At 41.5% G+C, this 18167-nt stretch overlaps 2 protein-coding genes and 1 long non-coding RNA gene across 5 annotated transcripts; 2 read left to right on the top strand and 1 right to left on the bottom strand.

Moving 5' to 3' along the window:
* Positions 638 to 6004, top strand: LOC8081545 (protein PAIR1). 2 transcript variants are annotated; one of them, XM_021462332.1, is made up of 11 exons: positions 638 to 876; positions 977 to 1208; positions 1997 to 2147; positions 2368 to 2505; positions 2621 to 2673; positions 2772 to 2969; positions 3610 to 3669; positions 3755 to 4257; positions 5115 to 5295; positions 5422 to 5503; positions 5611 to 6004. In XM_021462332.1, the coding sequence occupies exons 1-11, from the start codon at positions 653 to 655 to the stop codon at positions 5757 to 5759; spliced, it is 1971 nt and encodes a 656-aa protein (XP_021318007.1). In that variant the 5' UTR covers positions 638 to 652; the 3' UTR covers positions 5760 to 6004. The 2 variants fall into 2 exon arrangements, with proteins under 2 accessions (XP_021318007.1, XP_021318008.1); XM_021462333.1 differs by having other exon boundaries at positions 1997 to 2141.
* Positions 9094 to 14506, top strand: LOC8059519. Of its 2 annotated transcripts, XM_002465978.2 has the most exons (7): positions 9094 to 9597; positions 9873 to 10164; positions 10603 to 10658; positions 11171 to 12743; positions 12824 to 12936; positions 13023 to 13272; positions 13382 to 14506. In XM_002465978.2, the coding sequence occupies exons 2-7, from the start codon at positions 10002 to 10004 to the stop codon at positions 13927 to 13929; spliced, it is 2703 nt and encodes a 900-aa protein (XP_002466023.1). In that variant the 5' UTR covers positions 9094 to 9597; positions 9873 to 10001; the 3' UTR covers positions 13930 to 14506. The 2 variants fall into 2 exon arrangements, with proteins under 2 accessions (XP_002466023.1, XP_021306106.1); XM_021450431.1 differs by lacking the exons at positions 9094 to 9597; positions 9873 to 10164 and adding an exon at positions 10286 to 10381.
* LOC110431364 lies at positions 9768 to 15910 on the bottom strand. The gene is made up of 3 exons (XR_002448866.1): positions 15591 to 15910; positions 11291 to 11415; positions 9768 to 9888 (listed from the first exon to the last, which is right to left on the bottom strand). It is a non-coding gene; the product is annotated as an uncharacterized LOC110431364 (long non-coding RNA).

Genomic DNA, 18167 nt, shown 5'->3' on the forward strand with positions numbered 1-18167 from the left:
GAATAGGCCCAAATTCTTTCATAATGCTGTTGTTTGATATCTGAAACTATTAATCTGCTGCAGCAGCAATAATGTCTCTGCTTTGTACTAAGTACAGAGCACTGGCAGAGCTCTTGCTCAACTCGGCGCAGTGGCACTGAATTTTTGCTTTGTACAGTTTGTACGGATCCGAATTCTATCGGTATGTTGATGTTGTACCATATGCCGAAGTATACAATCTGAGGCCTTGTTTAGTTTACTCCGAAATTCAAAAAGTTTTCAAGATTCTTCGTCACATCGAATCTTTTGGCACATACATGAAGCATTAAATATAGACAAAAATAAAAACTAATTACACAGTTTACCTGTAAATCATGAGACAAATCTTTTTATCCTAGTTAGTCCATAATTAGACAATATTTGCCACAAACAAATGAAAGTGTTACAGTAGCGAAATACAAAATCTTTTCACATCTAAACAAAGCCTGAACATATTATGTGACGTGGTTTGCTTCCGTTCCTCGTTTTGCCTCCGTATAGGTTCAGTCAAGAGACATTCAGATGATGGGTTTCGGCCCAGGTGTCAGTGGCACTGGCACCCAGCGAAGAGAAGTACACAGCACGTCAAGTGGGCCCGGCCGCCCTAACAGAATTGCCTTGTACACGGGCCTACATGGCAGGCAGGGTGGGCGAATATAACTGTCCACGCCAGCAGAGAATTCAAAATCGCAGCGCCTCCCATTCCATTACTCCGCTACTGCTCGGCTGCTCTTCTGGCACCGGCGATCACCACTGCCGCCGCCGCCTCCTCGCTCCAGCCCGCTCCAGGGAGCAGGCCATGAAGCTTAAGATCAACAAGGCGTGCGACCTCGGCTCCATCTCCGTCCTCCCTCCCCGGTGAAATCCCCACTCTCCAATTCCGCACCCTCTCGCCGCGGCTGCTCCCGTTGTTCTGACACATGCGATCCGCTTCGTCCTGTGTTTCTGATGATTTCAGTAGGACCGGAGGGAGCGGCGGCGCAGGCGAGGCGGGTTCCTCCGCCGCGGCCGTGGCGGCGGGGTCGCAGCAGCGGTCGCAGCCGATGTCGCACTCGCAGCAGTCCTTCTCGCAGGGCGTTATGGGGAGCGGCGGCGCGTCGTCGCTCCTGCACTCGCAGTCGCAGCTCTCGCAGGCCTCCCTCGACGAGAATCTCCTCAGCCTCCACCTCGCCTCGCCCACGCGCGATCAGGTCCCGTCTGCACTCTGCACCCATTCCTCCCTCTCGTCGCTGTTCATGTGTGCTGATCGTGGATGTGAGCCGTTGTGCTCTCATGTGTGATCAGCGGGATTAGCGGTTTTACTTCATCAGTGAGTTCGTGAAGGGCGGTTAGTGGTTGGGGGATTTTGTGATTATCGTGCTAGTTGTAGTTGTAGCAGGTTGATCGTTTTGGATTAGTTGCTTCAGGTGATTTCAGTTCGTGAAGGGCGGTTTTGCTTCATCTGTGACTTCAAATTGATGCGCTGCCATATTTAATCGCATAAATTCATAAAAGCATGTTCTACCAAAATTTTGTAGGATGCAAAACCACAGCGCACAGATTCTCAATTTCCAACAGTTTAGCTGTCTAATCAATTCCGATCAGTAGAAGTGTTTGCTCTGGTACTAGCACCATCTTGACATCTCTGATCTCTCTGGTACAGCTTTTACTGAAGCTATTAGGGAGTAGATCCCATATTCCCACCATGACTGCGACTCTGTGCGACTGCTTCGAATTGTGAATCTGTGTGATTCTGTTTGAAATTATGGTTCCCTTATGAGAGTCCAGCAGTATGCAATTTAGTCACGTTATTTTCTGACCCTCAACAGTGACTTACGCTTTATTCTTGAAGGCATGATGAGTGCCCAATCTGAGAATGCTCTTTGCTCTTTCTGCTCATGTTTCACTTAGAGCACCTGTGCTTCACTAGTTTTCAAAGATGTATAATTATGGTTGATTGCACAATTGTGACCTCCATTTTATTTTTCTTGGTGATCAGAGATTTGGGTTGCATGACGACTCATCAAAGAAGATGCCATCATTGCCTGTCAGCTCGGCGTCTTGTGTGCGAGAAGAATCTCAGCTGCAACTGGCAAAAACACCAAGCAACCCTGTCCATCGATGGAACCCTTCTCTTCCTGATGGTAGATGTAAACCCTCCAGATCACTGTGCTGCATTTGATAGAAAATTTTCAGTTTGTTCATAGAGGATAGTAGTATTCCAGAAAAACTGGGGAAACAGATGATTGTGTTTTAATTAGATTCATTCTTCTTATCTCATTCACTGTGTATCCAGACTATTCATTGAGCTCCATAGTTCCATTGTAGCTCTATTTTAATTTGTGTGCTTAACAGGCAGTGTTTTAACAGGTGTGGTTCCTACTGAGGATGTTGAGCGCAAATTTCAGCATATGGCAAGTTCGGTGCATAAGGTAGGGATGGTGCTCGATTCAGTGCAAAACGACGTTATGCAGTTAAACAGAGCCATGAAGGAAGCCGCACTAGATTGTAAGTCCTAATTGGTACCTGAATTTGGTAATGAAGAAGTTTCTCTTTGTTTATGAGTTTTTGCACTATAATTATGTTCTGGACATCACTGAAAGCATGCATTTGTCATGTTTAGCTGGAAGCATGCAGCAAAAGATTGTTGTCCTAGACACTTCACTGCAGAAGAATGTAAGCATAAATGATCCTTCTGTCTTCCATCGGTCCATCCTCCTGCATTCGGTTTTGACAGACAATGAAGTTTGACTAATTTATTTATGTCGTTGCAGCTTAAGGGACAAGATGATCTCAAAGCACTTGTTGAGAGCAACACCAAAAGCATCTCTGATCAGCTGACTGTTCTTAACTCCCACTCCAACAAACTGGATGAGATATCCTCAACCCTTTCAATCTTGCCGAAACAAATAGAAACAGATTTAAAGCAACAGCACAGTGACATCTTCAGAATTTTTAGAAAAGACATGGAGGTAGCCTTTGAGTTTCTTATGCTATGATTCACCTCTAATTTTGATATGAATCCATTTATGCTATGATTCACCTCTAATTTTGATATGAATCCATTAATTCCATTGGTTTTTTGGGTCCTTCTGATGGTTGGCATACCAATTTGCTAGTTTCTGAGTTTCCCTTTTACCTCAGTAGATGCCAATTCGGTTTCACATAAACATACAAGCTAGCTCAAATTTGGAGATGGCTCAAATTATATGGTCAACCTCGTATTCCATTTTGCATTCTGAAATCATGTTAAGGGGTGTTTAGTTCCCCTTTTATCCCAAAAAATTTTGGGTTTTGGTCCATCATTTTGCATAATGAAACTAAACACCATGCAAAATTTTTAGCAAAAAGGTGGCTATTCTCCATTTTTATTTTGGCCTCGAGATGCCAAAAAATCCCAAAAAGAGCCTCAAGAGGCCCTAATGAGGGCAGTAAATTCTGCATTTTGGATGGAACTAAACATGGCCCTGAAAATATTTTGCATTTCATCACTCCAAAGTAGTTGGCATTTTGCATTTTGTATTCTATGGGGAACTAAATACCCCTTACTTGGGTTGCTGAAAAAGAAAATGCAGAGCCACGACACTGGCTGATCATTGCCTCTTTGTGCAGGAGATTGTTAGAGCTGTCAGATCTCTCAACAGTAAGATTGATGCAATCCAAATGCCAACAGTATGTATTCATTACTATAGTAAGCAAGTCAAAGTTCCATCTGTATCTCCTCTCTTAGTTTCTATGTTTTTCATCTTGACTGAAGGACCAGCGATGCACAATCAATGGAAGGCCCCTAATGAACCAACTACCAGTCGATAGAAATGAAAGGCCCCAGGTGAACCAAACACCAGAGGTAACCCGGATGAGCCAAACACCAGTAGCAACCATGGTGAACCAAACATCAGTAGCAAGCTTGGTGAACCAAACACCAGCAGCAAATGGAAGGCACCTGGTGAGCCAAATACCAGCAGCAAATGGGAAAACTTTGGTGAGCCAAACATCAGTAGCAAATGGAAGATCCCTGATGAGCCAAGTACCAACAGCAAATGGGAAACCTCTGACGAACCAAGCATCACTAGCAAATGGAGGATCCCTGATGAGCCAAGTACCAGCAGCAAATGGGAAACCTCTGACGAACCAAATACCAGCACCAAAGGGAAGACCCATGATGAGGCAGAAAACAGGAGAAAGAGGAAGGCCCCAGATGAACCAAATACCTGTAGCAAGTGGATGGACCCATACAAACAAAATACCCGCACCGGAAGTGTAATATTCTCAACTCAGTTTCGTACAAGCTCCAGTTATTAGATAACGTTTTATTCTTGTAGAATGGAGCATTGAACTAGGACTTCTCTTAATGCTTGTTAGTCAAAATGCAAAGTGGCTGCTCTAATCTTGATATCCTAAAAAAAAGGGTGTTGATATTGTTATGTGCTAATCTGAAACCTGATTAAAGTTTCATCATTGGGTGCATGTTCTTTTAAAATGGCTGCTTCCTTTTTCATTACATCTGGTTCATGACATCAGTTCAAGTGTTGAAATGGCAGCATGTTCAAAGGCCATTGCAGTGGAATGTTGGTTTGTTGTATTAACCTTGCATTTTTTTTCTCAGTTTTATTGGTTTTCCTATATGAAATTATGAGTGGTACTAATTCATTATACTAGCATGCCTTTACTTTTTTCCATGCACTGAATTTCATCATGTAAGGTTTAAGTTGTTTCTTGTCAGTTGCATTACTAGCACTATATTGTTAGCTGCAGTTTTTGTTGTACGTTGAATTCCTGTAATACGGAGCATTTAAGTGGTGTTTGGAATATTGCCGAGCAGAAGTTTCAGAAACTGCTATATGCTTTTGAGAAAGCTGAGTGAACATCCATCCTTAGAACCATGAACATTTGATAAGAGGTTATTTTACTGCATCTAGTTAAGAGTCTTGGTATGTTCGTCGTTTTTCCATGAGGAAGATGGCAGAATGCTCTAGCCTGATTTCAGTCAAACCAGATTAGTTTGGTGTTTTTCAGGTGCATCGCAGACATAACAGCAGTTTTCTGGATTTCGTTCTTCTGCGTCTTTTGTCTGATGATTGTATCGTGTTGTGACTAGGCTTGCTTACTGATGGCAGGCATCCTGCACCTTTGGTCTTCCCTGCAAGTGCAAAGGCAGCAGCAGACCCGAAGGCGAAGGTAGACGACGGAAAACTGAAAGTGCTTCCCCAAAAGCTAACTGGTTCTAGATCCAGGGTGACACCTAAACAGGAAGAGGCGGCGAGTACAAAGTTCAGCCGGGCAGCAGCAACTGAGAAGGTAAAAACTCGCAGTGGTAGTTTGGCAACTAGCTAGCTAGAGCATGCGCTTTGACTGGCTTTTCTGTGTCGATGAGCGTGTGTGTGAATTGTGATGGTGGGTTGCTTGCGAATGAAACGCATGCAGGTGGTGATATTCATCGAGGACTCTGACGATGACAGCGACGTCCGTGCTTCTTCCTGCGTGATCCTCAGGTCATCGGGATCAGGTAACACTGGAGGGCGAGCATTTCAGATTCAGGTAGCTTGTAGTAGTATAGATACGTGCGTGGTTTGAACTGAACAAGAAAGACGCGGGCTTTATTTGTGCGTGCAGGTGCAGGTGCAGGTGCAGGTGAGAGGGAGTGCGACCTGATGAAGGTGGGCGCGGAGGAGAGCCAGGAGATCATGCGGAGGGCCAGGAAGCGGAGGAGAAGAGAAATGCAGGCCACCGTTGCCAGCATGCCGCCTGAGGTTGGGCACTAGCTCTGATCGTACGTACGGTATGATATGCAATCGGTAATTGGAGCAGTGTTTGAATTGCATGCATACTCTAGAGCTAGGTAAACATGAATATGAAGACCGGAAAAGGATCAGGGGGTTATATTATATTATATATGCATAGACAGAGTTTGTTGTGGTGTACCGTTTGACTGTCTGTTGTGTTATAATAAATCATACAGGAATTGGATGGTGGGAATGAATTGAGCAGGATTTGTTGTATGGTTTTCTGCCCTGATGGATCTAAGAACCGACCGTGATCCGATAGATTGATTGGTTGATTATATATAGAAGAAGAAAGAAAGGGTGGTGGTCGGTGATCAGTGGACCAGCATGCCTGCCTCTTGCTTGTCTGTTTGCTGTTTGCAGCTAGCAGCAGTAGGTGCTGCGCGCGTTGCCGGATGACTGATAACCGGCCTGGGCCCTGGGCTTGAATGTAAATCTGGCAATCTACTGGGGCTGCCTACTGCTGCGTGGTTACGGAGTACGTACTACTAGTGTCGTGATCCAAAAAAGAAAATGGCAAAATGTGGCCCTGCACCTGCTGCGTGGTCGTGTCATCGTGTGGCTAAAAGGGAAATAATGACCGAGTGGGACTGCCACTGCTACTAGTATGATGCTCTGCGACTGCGAGCGAGCCTTTTATGCTGGCAAATGCATGCAGTTGTGGTGGGGTTGCTGCACGTATGGGGCGGGCGGCCTAATCGATCCATCTCCATCGAGCAGAGGAGACTGGCGCAGTGTATGATGAGTCCAGACAAACGGGACAGGCACTGCTCGCTGGGAGATTTTTAAAAATGAGATCTCCATTAGTCACGCAGTAATCTCTAGAGTTTATGATAATCTTGTTGTTTGGCATATGCGTTTGAAACTTGATCATGTAAATGGTCTTTGCGACTGGCGCAACTAGTCGCTATCTTGTAACGGTTCTGGCCTCGCTTTGCCAGAGTGATGCTTAATGAATTTTGGTGGGAAATCCCCCCCCCCCCCCCCCGTTTGATCAAAAAAACATTATATTTTTATTGCATTATTACAGTAGTTGGGATTGGGAGTAGTAATTTGATTGGAGTACTATCCATACTTAGAGCATGTTTGCTTGTAGTGCTCCTCATTAATTTATTATAAGAAAAAAAAGCTGATAGATAAACTAGGCTTGTAGGCTGTAACGGCAACTCACCACCATGATACAATACCTGACACTGCACGTGTGTGTCTGCGTAGCCATGGATACTATATCCTACGTACGGTACTCATCATCGATCCGCGTTTCATTGCAGGCGGAAGAAAACGCATCAATTGGCACGGCGAGTTTGGTGGAGTAACGACCACCTCAGGCGGCTGCTGCTGCGTATAGTACGGAGTAGTAATCCAGGTACTTTGCCTAGTGCTGAAGACACATGGTAAAGGCAATAAAACACTCGGCAAAGGTTTTGCCGAGTGTAGCATTTGGCAAAGCCTAGACAGCAAAAAAAAATATATCGGCAAAGAAAATTTTGCTGAGTATTTTTCGTCGAACGCTCGGCAAAATATTTTTTGAGTGCTGTTGTGACCCTCGGCAAAAAAAAACGACACGAACGGAGACCAAACGGCTTGGCAAAATTATTTGTGTAGTAGCGTCCCGAGCCCCCAAAAAACCTTTATAGGTCTAGTCGCAGTAAAAATATATATAGCATAAGTTTATAAAAGAAATATTAATATTTATGACACCAAATTAAAAAGGAATACTATGAAAGCATATCACATATAAGTATATAACAAATAGAACGGTAATAATTTGATACCGTGGATATTGATAGGTTCCTTTCTATAATTTTTTATCATTTTTTTTTAAAAAAGTTTGATTTTGACTAAACCTATAAGATCATTTTTTTTTTTGGAACATGGATCCAAAGAGACCTAGTCAGCTAATTGTTAGCTAGGCGATACATTAGTACATGGATAACACGTATGCTGACCTCCCAAACAGTACCACTGTAGTGCAAGTATTGATAGGGTAAAAAATGAAATGAAAATGCTATGTGACAGAGACTTTAGAGATATGGACTTATGGAGTGGTGGCTTCAGAAAATGTATATATTATGAAACTGAAGAATGGGACAAGCACTGCTTTGTTAGTAATTTGTTTATAGTTGGGAGTTGAGCGACACTCACACTGCGCGGCCTGCAACCCACTACCATGCATACGTGGTGTTGGTGATGGTGGACGTGGTGGTAATGTGTATATTATTTCTACTACTGCTACATATCTAATATAAAATAATGGTGGTGCTTTGTTTAGCTGAATACTAGCTCTGGGAGTTGGTAACCAATTCGAGGTTACATAGTAGATGTGGCATGCATGTGAATTGTAATGTGATCCTTGGAAAAAGAATTTGTCAAAATCGAAAACGTCTCCTGTCCTAGCAATATATAAATCTAAGTAATTGTAATGAGTGCGAATTGCAAGTCACATGAATATAATCGAAAGGTTGTCTATCATATATAGTCGTCATGGCATGCAGCGTTTGTTTGTTTGTTTGTTGTTCCATGGAATGGAAGACAAAGGGAAGGGAGAGTCACATTAATTGCATTGCATATATCTCTCGTACTGCTACTAATCAAGTAAGGCCTTGTTTAGTTCCAAAATTTTTGGCAAAATGAGCACTGTAGCAATTTCGTTTGTATTTGACAAATATTGTCCAATCATGAACTAACTAGGCTCAAAAGATTTGTCTCGTCAATTTCGACCAAACTGTGCAATTAGTTTTTATTTTTATCTATATTTAATACTTCATGCATACATCTAAAGATTCGATGTGACGGAGAATCTGAAAAATGTTGCAAAATTTTTGGGGAACTAAACAAGGCCTATAATCAGGAGTGCAGTGCAGTGCAGAGTGGAGTGGAGTGCAGAGCAGGCAAAGGAGAGGTGCGATCGAGTTGTTTGTGACCTCGCTTCACACGGCACTACACATACTGCTGGAATGAGTTGTCATCGCTTTGGTGTGTGCGTGCACTGGACTGTGGAATCTAGCATGGCATTGGCATGCATTCGACACTAAAAGGAAAAGGAAAATATTGGAATGGAATGGGCCTTTGGCCCTTGTTTGTGTACGATGCTCTTCAATTCTTGGTGGCAACACAACACACAAGAATCCAGAGCCACTAGGTACATCGAGTGAGAGAGACGTATGTGGATACAGTAGACGGGCACGCAGGCACCAGGTATCCAATCCGTAACGTAAATAGTGCTAGTGCTACTGCTACCACAGGGCACAGGCAGACAGGCAGGCTGGCATGTGGCAGTGGCAGGATGATTATTATTATTATTATTGGCAGGCAGGCAGGCAGGCAATTACCAATGGGCTGGGATCGGCATCGGCCGGCCGGCCGGAGCAAAGTTTGCCTGCCTCCCGCTTTTCGCTGCAGGTGAGGTGGAGGTGGGGAAAAAGCTAATGAGCTACTAGCGTAGTGTGCGCTTTGCTTGTGCATGGCATTGCCATGTGCTCCCCCCATCCTCTCCTCTCCTCTCCTCTCCTCTCCTCTCCTCCATAGCTTGGTGACCCTCCAGGATTAATTAGGACCCTCCATTCTTCCTTCCTTCCTTCCTTCACAAATTAAATCGCAAGACTAGCCAAAGGTAGCGGCAGCAAGCACGCACTGCACTGGAGGCTACTCACCGACGGCACACAGCACAGGCTGCTTGCTTGCTTGCTTGCTTGGGTCTTCTGATTCCTTCCTTCCATCGCCGCCACCGCCGCGACGACTTCCCATGCTTGGTCGTCCTGCCATCCTCTTCATCTGAGCTGAGGCGAGGCTTCTCCCAGCTCAACTGAAATTCCAGGTAGGTGACGGTGTAGTCATTTCCATCTTGCATCACTAACTACTAACTCTTAGCCTCTTAATTAGGTGTTGGGTTTCCTTCTTCATTTCTACCTACCCACCAGTTGCGCCCATATCAACAATTACTGATTCCTCAAAATACTACATGATTTTTCAGCATATTACTACATGGTTCCATACCTTTGTGTTAATCAACGGTTCATCCCACCCCACCCAAAAAAAAAAACGGTTGTTTTACTGTTTGCTCACTTCATCTGCTGGCTGCAAATCTCACAGGGACCACACCCACTTCCTACAGAAAAAAAAAAATCAATTGGCTCCATGAACTAAGCAATGAGGACAGCATAAGGATCAAATTACAAGTGCAGAGAACTGGCAAAATAATTATAGGTAAGGAACACCGAAATGGGGAAGAGAAGACAGAAGCGGCTTATACGACGCCAGGACAACAGCATAGGCTGCATGGCAGGCCTCATCCGCATATTCTATTCCCGCCATGACACCAATAAGCTCCTGTTGGACAGGAAGCAAGGGAGCAGCAGAAGACACACTTTCAGTGGCTTTCCAGGTAATCATTTTCTCCTCAAAAGGCCCCAGCTGCTCAAATCATCACCCTCACCCTTGAATGGTTGTTTTACTGTTGCCAATTTACCCGATACAATCTGGAATTCTGATATTGTTGATCAAAGATTCAGAGCCATAAGAGACAGGGATTGGTGCATGTGTTCCTTTAATCATATATAGGCAGCTCGGTGAAATTGCGTCAGTAAAGTATGGTAATATAGGTACTGCAACAGCTCCATGTCAATATGATCTTACATCTTAGTCTATGGCATTCTCCCTTGGGCTCTGGCTTTTTGTGATTTCACCAGCAAATTCTCCTAAGCTAGACTCTTGGACCACCTGACTCCCTCTTGAAAATATTAAGTCGTCTCAGGAAAACATCATATTTACAATCTTGGTACTGGAGTCTGTAATGCTACTGATGCTCCCAGCATGATTGCAGGAAGGGGCCACTCAAGAAAGAATTCCAAGGACTTGGACGAAATAGATGAATTCGACGTAAGTTCTCTTCATATATGTACATCTATAACACGATGGTTATTGTGTTCGTGTTCTCCGGAGTAAAAAAAATAGTCACATGTTGGCTGATCACTACAACAGTCTGCTTAATGATTTTGTTTACGCTGCAAAGATGCAGCAATGTGTACAGTACTCCAGTGAGCATAGCCATTTCTTGACTATGCAGTAGCTTGCATAAGAAATTTCCACTTGGCATTGATAGTGCTCCTTCAGGCATACATGCACTTTAATATCTCACACAGATACATTTCTAGTTAACAATAGAAGGGCTTAGGGGATACCCAATGTGTATGAACATCAGGCATACTTTGCATGTATATTATAGCATGTTAAAGCATCAAATTGGAACTGATTTAGTTTCCATCAAGTTTCTATTCTATGTAACATTTGATATAAATGTATCCATTATGTCATTTTTGTAATTCCTATGCTGCGCATGTTACAGCTTATATTCTGAAAAAAATGCATACCTATGCTCTTACGTTTCTCAGAACATGGAGGAGTCCAGTTCGAGCAAACCAACAACAGTCAAAAGACTTATGGAGGACGAGCTAGGAAAGGGAAAACAGCTGAAAATTCCAAATGATGAGGTTCAGAGAATATTAGCTGACCTGGGACATGGTGCCTGCCTGGACAAAAGTTCAACCCAGAACAGCAAAGCAAAGGGAGACCAAAATCACAGCAGAAGTATCACCACGGCGGCTCCATCTGGATCTTTGGATCCCGCTAGTTCCAACTGCATGAAAGAAGCAGAAGGAGATGAACTTGAATTTGCCTTGGCAGATTTCTTAGGACAAATTCATAGGGAGCATGACGATCAGCCTCATAAAAATTGCAAGAATAATGGGGAGCTATGTACGGAGCTGAAGGTCCTAATCCAAACAAAGATTGCTGAGTTAGATAATAATCCTTGCACACTTGCTTATGAGCAAACTCGACAGGGTGAGGAAAAGGATACTGCTGATGGCAAACATCTATGTAGCAGCAGTGAAACTCAACCCAAAAAATTCAGAGATGCACTGGAGATGCTAAGCTCAGACACTGAACTTTTCTTGAAGATACTTCAGAAGCCAAATTCACATATTTTGGAGAGCGTCCAAAGGCACCAAAACAGACTGATAGGGACCAGGCAAGAGCCCACAAAAATGGCAGATAATACCGACTCCAACAAAGATACAAAGAGTTTGAATCAGCATGAGTTGGCCACCAGGACACATGGTAAGGAGAGTAGGCATATCTTTTTCTGGAAGAAGGATAGATCAAACAGGAGGCAAACTGTAGAAGGAACCAGTAGTTCTCAGCCAGTTAACAAAATAGTTATACTGAAGCCAAATCCAAGAAGAGAGATTGACCATGCTGTAGCTGTTAGTTCAACTCAAGCTCCAAAATTAGGTGCAACTGAAGGCTCAAAATTTTCAATTAAGGAAGTCAGAAGGAGATTCAGAATCGTGACTAGTGAAGCTACAAAAGGAAGACCCTCAGTGTCTGAAGATAAACTCCAAAAAGATCAACATTGTTTCAAAAGTTCAGCTTTCACGATAATAAAAGATACCAGACAGCTCGCTGAACAAACCTCAGAAGGGAAATCCTCATCTACAGTTATAAAGGATTTTAGATCATCAAATAGCGGTAGGCAAAAGAAAAGGAATGATGGACCAACCGAAATTAATAACAGCAGCATAATCACAACATCAAAGGATAAATCTGTCTTCTATGACGAGGCCAAGAAACATCTAACAGAGATTCTGAAGGACAAAACACAAACAACCAAGCACCCAACACTCCAGATCTCAAGGTCCTTGGTGAGGATGCTCTCCCTCCCTCAGTCCAGCACATCATCACCTAGAAGTAGCCCTAGGGCAAAAGACTGCATTTACCTTTCACCTGAAGAGGCAAGCATTCATGCCATATACAAGTCAAAGAGAGAAGAAATTTTAAAAGAAGAAAGCCAGTCAGGAGAATTTTCAGAGAGTGTTGTGTGTGATCCTAGTGAAGCACTGCATGAGCAGGCTGTTCAGGAAAGGTGTTTCGTCAAAGAAGAAAGTCAAGAAACAACACAACAAGGTAAGTTAAAACTTCCATAGTCAGCAAAATAGTTCAACAGCACACATGGTTATTCTTTTAACATGGTAAAATATTTGCAGGTGCTGAACTTGACTCTCTGTGCACTGAAGAAATTGATAAGCTGGATTGCATGGAAAGAAATAGAAATGCATGGTGCACCCCAGCAAAGCAATGCACATATAAACCATCGCAAGTATGTTTCAGTCAATATTCAGTGTCGTTCCATCTTGTTTCCATAGCTTTTATTATTTTGATGGTTTTGTGTACTTTACATTCAAGGATATGGTGGAAGAAGCAGAACCAGGACAAGGGCATGTCGGAACCTTTCCAAGCTCCCCTGAGAACGACTTTGAAAAACTAGAATGCCAAGAGCCCACAACTCCCCGGACAAGTGCACCGATTGAACAGATATCACAATTTTCTCCTGATGGAAACCACGAAAAGCAAGAGCAGCCGAGTCCCGTCTCTGTTCTTGATGTGTTCTTCCATGAAGATGTCGACAGTACTGACACTGAAAACATGATACAATGTAAACTCATGAATTCACTCAAAGTCAAACTTGCAATTTCCATTAACTTTGAGAAAATGGATGTTCGGAAAATTTAAATGATTTATTTTGGTACTCCAATGATCTACAGGTGAGTGGCACAAAGACATCTTCAGGACACAATACACCACAGGGGATGGTTCAGACCAAGAGATTTTCTGGGAGGACAAGGATCTCAGGTTAGGTTACATAAAGGAATTACTAGAGCTTTCAGAACTGTGCACAAACCAGAACTTAGAGGTATGGTATCTAGAAGATGAATTAATCAGCCCTTGCTTGTTCGAAGAACTACATCAAGGCAATCAATTCGATGATACGAAGCTTTTATTTGACTGCATTTGTGAAGCTGTGACAGAAATCCAGGATATATACTTTAGAAGCCCTCCATGCTTATCTTCTCTCACACACAGCATAAGGGCCCCTCCAGCGGGACAAAACCTTATCTCAGAAATCAATAAGCATGTCGAGCGCCATCTCCATTATCAATTTCCAAGCACATTAGACCAGCTAGTTAACATGGATCTTGAAGGTGGCAGTTGGATGGATCTTCGACCAGAAAGTGAAGAGGTCACTGTAGTAATATGGGACTGCATACTGGATGAGCTTCTGGAAGAAATAGTTTATGATTTGTGGATTTGAAGCTTTAGTCTCGTAGTCAGTAATGGAGTCTCCCTAACACCATCTGTAGATTTGGTAGTACAACAACTAGAGTCGTAAATAGAAGTCGGCATACTGACAACAGCATGTTTGTGTGGCAAAATCCAGTAATTTGAACATGGAGGGCCACAGAAAGAACATGTGCTTGTGAATTTGAGTAGTTCCCTTTAGAGTCCGAGTACAGCAGAAGTCATTCTTAAAGACATCAGCGGAGGCTGTTACGTGACATTATCCTGAGCCATGCAATGGATATAGTAACTTTCAGCAGATTCACAGTTAATGGCTTTGCATGGTTTGGGGATGTTCTTGGGGCCAAAAGCACGGTAGCATGCGGCTCACTGTGGGGTCATGTGAATTTGATCATGTCCCTTGTGTACATTCTTGTTATTATGTGTATACTGTCAGCTATGGGTGACAATCAACACGTTGTTTTTTAAGCAAAGTTTACAACACGGTGAGTGTGTGAGCATGTGTGTGAATGTGAGACAGAGAGTGTGTGTTGGTTTGGTTTGGTTGTGTACACTAAACTATCATCAATGAAAGTATTTCAGTTAATTCAGATTCAGATCGCATTTCAGTTTTGTTTGCTTGAATAGCTCTACTGCTGAACTGACATGTGTAGGTTAACCTAGATTTAGTTCTAATGTCATTAGGCTGAATGAAATTGGAGTGACTACATTTTTCTTCCCTTTTTTCAAGAGGGGGGACAATTGGTTACTAAAGTCAGCATAAAGACTAACTACCCAGGTACCACCCCCCCAGAAATCAGCAGAAACAATCCACAAAAACACATCCCACTACTAAAGCTGCGGTTGGTGGGGATCGAACTGGAGTCTTCAGCTAGAAAGATGCAATAGGTGGCTACATGTCTTTCCTAACTAAATTGTAAACAAAGTTAGATTTAACTGATTGATTTTCAGTAACAGCAGTCAATAACATAAATCCAATTCTTAGCTTGCTATGGTAGAGTTATTTAAAAGAAAAAAAAATAGTGATGTTACAGAGCAAACCATGTCATCATATACATGCAGGGAAGAAAGGACAGATATGCACACCTGAAGATGTGATTCATGATTGCATATACAGGCAAGACAGGATATGGTATCTCAGCATACTACCATAACAAATATTCCCTTTTTTGTTGAAGTAGAGATGAAAAAACAAAGGGCAGAGAAACATAATCCCAGTGATGGATGATGCTTCCCACCAGCAGGCATCAAGTAGTGTTTCTATCGGTAGTGGTCTCTCCAGGATTGGAAGTGGAAGAAAGCTGAATGGTGGCTGGGACCTACACGCCCCCCAGCACTCCACTTCCTAGTCTGAAATTCTTTTACGCATGCGCCATGAGGTCCAGGTGCTAGGCGCCCTACATCTACATCTACATACATGGCAGATCCACCCATTTAACCCCCACAGTTAAATTTGGATCAGAAAAGGGCTATTGGGTTGGGCCCCTAAAAACCGATGCAAGTAGATTTGGCCGTTTGGGGGAACAGATGACCAATCGAATGCTTGTGCACGCCTAATTCGATCGGGAATCTCGTTGCACCAAGCACCAGAATAAATTCAAATTTGATTAGGGAACAAGCCTCCTAAAATTTAATAACGGAATAATCGATGTTTGGAGGAGAGATTGGACTCACCGCTCAGGAGCAGCACCCGGGAGCCACACGCGCAAATTTGCAGAGCAGTGAGACGCCGCGGCCTATGGAAATCTATTGTTTCCATCCGTGTGTTGGGATGACGGAGTTTCGCTACATCCGCGATGGAAATGAAGACGTTTTCCCAGTGATGAGAATTTGAACTCTCGTAAAAATTGCTCGAATATTTTTTTTAAAAAAAAAAAGGCAATCGCAGGAATTCTGCTTTCAACTAATTAAGATAAAAAAAAAACAGAATTGACTCAGTTTGTCAGTATAGTTCATTAAAGTAAAAGCAAAAAAAAAATCTAAACACAAAAAACCCCCCCACACGATTAACCCTAAGCGGCTCGCCTACTTAATACTCTTCTGAGTCCACGAATGAATCAATTTTAAGTTGTCATATGTCAAATTTTTAAATTTTAACCAACTTTTTTTTAAAAAAAAACAAAACTAAGATTTATGATATCAAACTAGTATTATTGGATTTATCATAGTTTTATGTAGTATATTTTTTTGACAAATAACATGTCATATATTTTCTGTATTTAAACTAAAATCATGACGCTTAGTTGAACAAAAAAAAGTTTTCAAGGGAAACAAAAACGTCAGCACCTTCACTGTACTTATCAAAAATGGCCTATGACTGTCCACCTGGAAAATGGAGAAGATCTTGATTTAGCTGTACCCATATATCATCGAATGCATCAAAATAACTAAAAGTCAATATTTTTATTTCAAGATGTTTCACATGTGTTCGATGAAGCAAACGTTAGAAAGAGCCTAAGGCTACATTTGATTTGGCTTATGGAAAGTGTTTATGCTGAAAACACAGAACATCGAACCAAATGTATGGAATATGAAGCAACTTTTCTAGAATTAGCTACAACCCTGTGGTTTGGCTTTCTGTTTTTCCAAAAGGATAGAAATAGAGAGATGTTTTATTGTTTCTTTAGGCCTTGTTCAGTTGGCAAAATTTTTAGATTTTTGGTACTGTAGCACTTTTCATTTGTATTTGGTAATTGTGGTCCAATCATGGACTAACTAGACTTAAAAGATTCGTCTCGCAAATTACAGATAAACTGTATAATTAGTTTTTGTTTTCGTCTATATTTAATACTTCATGCATATGTCGCGAGATTTGATGTGACATAAAAATCTTTAAACTTTTTGGGAACTAAATAGGGCCTTAATTGTGGTAGAGGGAGGAGTAGATTTTATAGTTGTTTCAACCAAAAAGCTTACAACTTTTTCATAGCATGTAGTTTCAGATAACTTTTTTTACAACTCAAAACAAAAATTTTATAGCTCAAAATAGTTTTTTCATAGCTCACAGCTAGACCAACCAACTCTAAATCAACAGAGTAAACCATGCAAAAGCCCGTAACACTTGCACATATAACTTACTTGCACCTTATCCACGTCAAAGCTCCAACACACAAAAAAGAGACACAATATCCACATGATCACAACTAAAAAAGCACTACAAAAATAGAAATAAAAATAATTTAGGTTAACGACTGCGATCTATATGGCTATAAATCCTATATGTTGCCAATGCTTCCTTCTACGAGTGGAATGGTCGGTTACCTGAGTGTTCACACTTTTCATCTATTTTGTTAATGTTTTATAAAATATAAAAAAATTACTTTAATGACTGTGATATATATGGTTGTGTAAATGACATGTGTTGTCTTTGAACTAAAATTAGGACACTAAATAATCCAAGTGGAATAAAAGACGACCATAAGCTCATTTGATATGAAATGTTGTCGCTTTTCACAACACTATATGTATCACCTCTTATGCTTGTAGATCTAGAAAATGATGAAGATATCAATTTAGCGCTGATTAGTTATATGACAAATGAACCAATAATAGATAAGAGTAACTCCAACAACTTGGCTATTTTTGTTATAGACTATTTTAGAATTTGCACGGTAAAAAATAGACTTCCAACAATTGTGTTATCTGTTTTTTTAAAATAGAAAGTTGGTTATCCCTTGATTTTTGGTGGTTATATATAGCCAACCAATGATACTAGCTATCTAATTTTGTAAAATAACAAAACTATTGTGGACCTCTTTTTTTAAGAAGTTTTTTATTTTACAAAATGGCTAAACAATAGAATTTGACTACTAATTTTAGCCAATCTTTTGAAGTTGCTAAGTAGATTGTATTCCAAAATGTTTCACACATGTTCAATAAAATAATAACCCGACACGTGTTAAGTGAAACAATATATGACAACTAACAGTGAAGAAGTAGGCCTTTTACATAAGTGTAAAATAAGGATTGTTCAATAAATATTTTCCATGAGTAATACAGGTCAAGTAAGTCTATCTACATCAATGCGCCAACACACAAGAAAACAAAAAATTCACGTTACTATAAATTTAGAAAAGTAAGCTCTATAAAATTCGAGGGAATGCTTCCTTTAAAGGTTTGGAATGAGCGAAATTAAAGTAAAAGACAAACATGAATTTCGTCTTAGATGAAATATCAGTGATTTTACATTATACTCAGGACTCATAAGCAAAGATTATACATGTAAATTTAGAAAACAAAGGAGATTCTAAG

Source organism: Sorghum bicolor, chromosome 1 (genome assembly GCF_000003195.3).
Source record: "Sorghum bicolor cultivar BTx623 chromosome 1, Sorghum_bicolor_NCBIv3, whole genome shotgun sequence".
Taxonomy (NCBI): domain Eukaryota; kingdom Viridiplantae; phylum Streptophyta; class Magnoliopsida; order Poales; family Poaceae; genus Sorghum; species Sorghum bicolor.

Excerpts from the sequence above, each read along its gene's own strand:
- LOC8081545 (XM_021462332.1), top strand. The coding sequence starts at position 653 with ATGGCAGGCAGGGTGGGCGAATATAACTGTCCACGCCAGCAGAGAATT. Across the intron at positions 4,258-5,114 it reads AAAATACCCGCACCGGAAGT|GCATCCTGCACCTTTGGTCT; the intron begins GTAATATTCTCA and ends TACTGATGGCAG. Across the intron at positions 5,504-5,610 it reads CCTCAGGTCATCGGGATCAG|GTGCAGGTGCAGGTGCAGGT; the intron begins GTAACACTGGAG and ends TTGTGCGTGCAG.
- LOC8059519 (XM_002465978.2), top strand. The coding sequence starts at position 10,002 with ATGGGGAAGAGAAGACAGAAGCGGCTTATACGACGCCAGGACAACAGC. Across the intron at positions 10,659-11,170 it reads ACGAAATAGATGAATTCGAC|AACATGGAGGAGTCCAGTTC; the intron begins GTAAGTTCTCTT and ends TACGTTTCTCAG. Across the intron at positions 12,937-13,022 it reads GCACATATAAACCATCGCAA|GATATGGTGGAAGAAGCAGA; the intron begins GTATGTTTCAGT and ends TTTACATTCAAG.